The sequence below is a fragment of the Haliotis rubra genome, unplaced genomic scaffold (genome assembly GCF_003918875.1).
Source record: "Haliotis rubra isolate DU_JTF1 unplaced genomic scaffold, ASM391887v1 Scf433, whole genome shotgun sequence".
Lineage (NCBI taxonomy): Eukaryota > Metazoa > Mollusca > Gastropoda > Lepetellida > Haliotidae > Haliotis > Haliotis rubra.
This window is the reverse complement of record NW_025767117.1, coordinates 809001-815000: the sequence shown is the minus strand read 5'-3', so window position 1 is coordinate 815000 and position 6000 is coordinate 809001. Positions and strand designations below refer to the sequence as shown.

The following is a 6000-nucleotide window of genomic DNA, read 5'->3' as shown; positions in this document are numbered from 1 at the left end:
CTGCCTCTGAACGTTACTTAACGTCAAACACATCTCTTTCAAACAGATATATGCGTCTATATGTAATATATCATCGTATGACTGAAATAAAGTCAACGAAATTTTAATCACTCGTCGGATTGGTGAAGTTTATTGGTTTCTCTACATTGTTTGCTTTGTGTGCTAGTTCACGTTATAGGTTAACAAAGTTTGGTGAATGTCAGTCATCATGTGAAATCATCAAGTACAAAATACTGTTAGAGACATCAAAACCCATTGTAAACGTTGTATCCCAACTGAATTCACTCAACAATATTACTGTCAACAATTGAAGCAATGTAGTTAAACAGATCCATTGCCATTCACGGTCTGTGTTCTACAGCTTTTCCAGTGCATTGCCTTTAACCTCTAATTACCGTATTTAATTATTTAATACTCAAATAACTAACCGTAATTACATCAACAATTTTCGAATGTTCCATGACAGCTTGCTCACCAACGGCAGATATTATGATTGTTGTCATCCATTAACTCTAAATACCTTTGGCATTTGAGTATTAGAACACTAAACAGTACTTGGTTAATGTGGTGAACTGAAACTATAATATTATTTTTCATATATTTCATATGTTCTATCTTTATTTTGACTCACGATCAACATTTATGCTCCGTCTATATGGATGATAAAAAAAATATACTTCATGCATTAAAATAAGGTGTCATTCGTCTTTGTTCTCTCTGAATAATGAACAATACTGATCGTTTCTGAAAATACATTTACTCCTGTGATTTATTGGATGAAGAGAGGATTAATATTACATCCGGAATTTACCTGACCTGATAGTCACAGACAAAATGCATAATCGTTCAATCTACGAAAACATTTTGGACACACCGTCCATTCTGGGCATTCGGTTACTAGATTTAACTTGAGTTTCCTTCCAGGCAAGAAGCTCGTCCTGAATGTGTCCCCGCCCTGTCTGTCCTCCATCACCATCGAGGCTGGAGCAGCGTTAGTCTGGGGCGACGTGGACAACCTCAACGTCTGTGTCAGCTACATCCTCATCAGAGGCCGCCTCCAGATCGGCAGTGAAGACTGCAGGTTCACCAGGAAAACTCACATCAGACTTACAGGTCGGACAACTTATATCAAAAGTCCGATATATCGGTATTATGTCTAAATGCCTGAGACGCATAACATTGAAATCATCAAGTGGTTTATGGACGGAGTGGGCTTGTGAATCACGCTAATTGTACATAGATTGTATTTATGTGAAACAGCTGTAAAGTAAATGTAATGAGAGATTTCCCTTACATAGATTTGTTTCCCATATGCTAGCGGCCGTTGACATGTAAGGTTTCTAGTGGTTAATGTCACTGTATCGTGTCTAAATAGTTATGAACCATAGCATGTCAACTTCGTACATTGTGAAACACGTACTTATCAATGTGAAGGTATCAAGGCATGAGTTTAACACAGAACAGCAAGATCCCCATCATTTCCCTTACCTAGGTGAAAGCAACTCCACGCTGTCTGTTTCTGGCTTTGGGAGGAAGTTTATTGGCGTGGCTGCAGGAGGCACGATTGAGATACATGGAGAAGAGAAGCCATCATGGACGAAGTTGATCCAGACAGCTGAACCAAGCACCTGTGACAACCTCTTTAATTTCCAGGTTAGAACCTGTAGTGTTGAGATATCCATAAAGGCATGTTAAACGTACAGATGAGACGGTGTAGTGTTCAGATACCCGTGACAGCACCGTGAGCAGGTGAGTTGACATAGTGTAGTGTACGTTGTGATACATGAATGATGCATACACGGACATCAAACATTTATTTGTGTTATTTTGCAGAGAAGCCTGTTCCAGGTGGAATCTTCCCGAGGTCTGTATGTGTCTGTGTTTAATGAGGACAGCTCTCTGTGGGACTTTGCCGTGTTCAGGACCGGGGAGGACACCGCTGACGAGGACCTAAAATTTAAGGAATTCATAAAAAGTGAGCACATCTTCGCGACGTGATGTGATTGTTTGGAGGTGAAGTGGTAATTGATTGATGCTGCCAAAAGTATTATTCTATCTGAATGCACGTATGCATGAGGCAAAACCATTGCTCGTCATTGAATTTTGTAGAGTTTTCTTTTCCATATCCGTAATTGACATCAGAAGAGGCTGTTTAACGTTTCAGGTGTTCCCCGAGACAAGATTCTGGCAGTAGCTCTTCAAGGTGAACTTGGAACTGGGGACATGACCGCTGTGTACACAGCACTGGACGCTGCTGGGGGTCTGACGTCATCAGTTATCAGGAACGTCACAGGCAGACAGGCTTACGCCTTTATCACAAGAATCGGTGAGTTGCAACTGAATTCACTGGACCAACTGTTCATATATATGCCAGCGTAGAGATTGCGATCTGGTACAATCGCAAGCTCTACCAGCAGAAGCTCAAATCGAATCCTACTTGTAGACATCGCAATTCTACACTCATGCAAGCAAGTGAATATTAAGAAAAACAAAATATATTTTCATATATTGCAGCTCATTCAGATCTAATTTCTCCACTAGTGATCAGTAATTGTTGGAAAACACTGCTTTCCATACAAGACTCCTATCGCAATCTCTGCTGATTCTACCAGATCGCAGTCTCTGCCCTGACATCTATACCATGTATAAAATACTGCTGAAATGCTTGGACTTTCAATAATAACTGCCACTTTAAATCAGTTATCCATTTCAATTGATGGGTTTGCATTTCAACACCATCATCATTATCATGTACCCATGCATATAAACGTATTGGTCAATGATGCGAGGGAATAGACCTAGATCCTTTCTTTAATCTGCCAGTCTCTTCAAAACACTGCTCCCGCTTATCTCCAAGAGGTGTTTGTCCACTACAAAACCCTCTCGATATCTCAGATCAGCCGATCAACTGCGCTAGACTGTACCGGAATCCAAACTAAAAAACTTTCGGTGCTCGAGCCTTCTCTCATGCAGCTGAACATTTCATTATGGAACTCTCATGCAGCTGAACACTTCATTATGGAACTCTCTCATGCAGCTGAACATTTCATTATTGAACTCTCTCCCATTTAACCCCAAGAGTGCACCTATGCATCTGTGTTTAAATGTTGACTAAAACCACCCCCCTTCCTAACTGTCTTTATTGTCTTCTGTACATATGTAAACATGCTATGATGCTCTTTGAGCATGTCCCTCAGCGATGTGGAACTAGCGGTATATAAATATCCTATCATTATTATTATAAGGTCACAGTGATACAACCATCGAGAGACATGTCATCAACCCACGCCACAAAGACATTGTAGAAACCGGCTACCTGGCTGTCGATGTCAATGGATTCCAGTTCAGTGTGAACAGCAAAGTCTTTTCAAATGCGAACAAAAAGAGAGGTGTCGACTTTCGAGTTCTTCCAGCGGAAACAGCCTACCCATGCCTGAAACTGAACGCTGATGTCTCGGCGTGGAGGCCCGGTGTGTAAACCGTGTTTGTAACTTCGATAATTGTTACTCTCAACCATGTACACATGTGAAGAATATGCCTCTCAGTTTCGCCTGACAACCTTAGGAGACATGTACACATATGAAGAATATGCCCATCTCATTACATCTTAGACAATTAGTTTATCTCAACTCTCATTACATCTTAGACAATTAGTTTATCTCATCTCTCATTACATCTTATACAATCAGTTTATCTCATCTCTCATTACATCTTAGACAATTAGTTTATCTCAACTCTCATTACATCTTAGACAATTAGTTTATCTCATCTCTCATTACATCTTATACAATCAGTTTATCTCATCTCTCATTACATCTTAGACAATTACTTTATCTCATCTCTCATTACATCTTATACAATAAGTTTATCTGATCTCCCATTACATCTTAGACAATTACTTTATCTCATCAATCATTACATCTTATACAATAAGTTTATCTCATCTCTCATTACATCTTAGACAATTAGTTATCTCATCAATCATTACATCTTATACAATTAGTTTATCTCATCTCTCATTACATCTTATACAATTAGTTTATCTCATCAATCATTACATCTTATACAATTAGTTTATCTCATCTCTCATTACATCTTATACAATTAGTTTATCTCATCTCTCATTACATCTTAGACAATTAGTTTATCTCATCTCTCATTACATCTTAGACAATAAGTTTATCTCATCTCTCATTACATCTTATACAATTAGTTTATCTCATCTCTCATTACATCTTATACAATAAGTTTATCTCATCTCTCATTACATCTTATACAATTAGTTTATCTCAACTCTCATTACATCTTAGACAATTACTTTATCTCATCTCTCATTACATCTTATACAATAAGTTTATCTGATCTCCCATTACATCTTAGACAATTACTTTATCTCATCTCTCATTACATCTTATACAATAAGTTTATCTCATCTCTCATTACATCTTATACAATTAGTTTATCTCATCTCTCATTACATCTTAGACAATAAGTTTATCTCATCTCTCATTACATCTTATACAATTAGTTTATCTCATCTCTCATTACATCTTATACAATAAGTTTATCTCATCTCTCATTACATCTTAGACAATTAGTTTATCTCATCTCTCATTACATCTTAGACAATTAGTTTATCTCATCTCTCATTACATCTTATACAATCAGTTTATCTCATCTCTCATTACATCTTATACAATCAGTTTATCTCATCTCTCATTACATCTTATACAATTAGTTTATCTCATCAATCATTACATCTTATACAATTAGTTTATCTCATCTCTCATTACATCTTATACAATTAGTTTATCTCATCTCTCATTACATCTTATACAATTAGTTTATCTCATCTCTCATTACATCTTATACAATTAGTTTATCTCATCTCTCATTACATCTTATACAATTAGTTTATTTCATCTCTCATTACATCTTATACAATAAGTTTATCTCATCTCTCATTACATCTTATACAATTAGTTTATCTCATCTCTCATTGCATCTTATACAATTAGTTTATCTCATCTCTCATTATATCTTATACAATTAGTTTATCTCATCTCTCATTACATCTTATACAATTAGTTTATCTCATCTCTCATTACATCTTATACAATTAGTTTATCTCATCTCTCATTACATCTTAGACAAATAGTTTATTTCATCTCTCATTACATCTTATACAATTAGTTTATCTCATCTCCCATTGCATCTTATACAATTAGTTTATCTCATCTCTCATTGCATCTTATACAATAAGTTTATCTCATCTCTCATTACATCTTATACAATTGGTTCATCTCATCTCTCATTACATCTTATACAATTAGTTTATCTCATCTATCATTACATCTTTTACAATTAGTTTATCTCATATATCATTACATCTTATACAATTGGTTTATCTCATCTCTCATTACATTTTATACAATTAGTTTATCTCATCTCTCATTACATCTTATACAATTAGGTTATCTCATCTCTCATTACATCTTATACAATTAGTTCATCTCATCTCTCATTACATCTTATGCAATTAGTTTATCTCATCTCTCATTACATCTTATACAATTAGTTATCTCATCTCTCATTACATCTTATACAATTAGTTTATCTCATCTCTCATTACATCTTATACAATTAGTTTATCTCATCTCTCATTACATCTTATACAATTAGTTCATCTCATCTCTCATTACATCTTATGCAATTAGTTTATCTCATCTCTCATTACATCTTATACAATTAGTTATCTCATCTCTCATTACATCTTATACAATTGGTTTATCTCATCTCTCATTACATTTTATACAATTAGTTTATCTCATCTATCATTACATCTTATACAATTAGTTTATCTCATATATCATTACATCTTATACAATTAGTTATCTCATCTCTCATTACATCTTATACAATTAGGTTATCTCATATATCATTACATCTTATACAATTAGTTTATCTCATCTCTCATTTCATCTTATACAATAAGTTTAT

The 6000-nt window shown here is 35.1% G+C and overlaps 1 protein-coding gene across 1 annotated transcript in view; it reads left to right on the top strand.

The window, feature by feature from the left end:
- LOC124289128 (cell surface hyaluronidase-like) overlaps positions 1-6000 on the top strand; it is a 36244-nt gene that overhangs the window by 262 nt on the left and 29982 nt on the right. Inside the window, exons 2-6 of the mRNA XM_046725728.1 lie at positions 925-1113; positions 1493-1653; positions 1834-1975; positions 2165-2326; positions 3246-3470. Of these exons, the coding sequence (XP_046581684.1) occupies positions 925-1113; positions 1493-1653; positions 1834-1975; positions 2165-2326; positions 3246-3470 (879 nt within the window). The remainder of the gene's footprint in view (positions 1-924; positions 1114-1492; positions 1654-1833; positions 1976-2164; positions 2327-3245; positions 3471-6000) is intronic.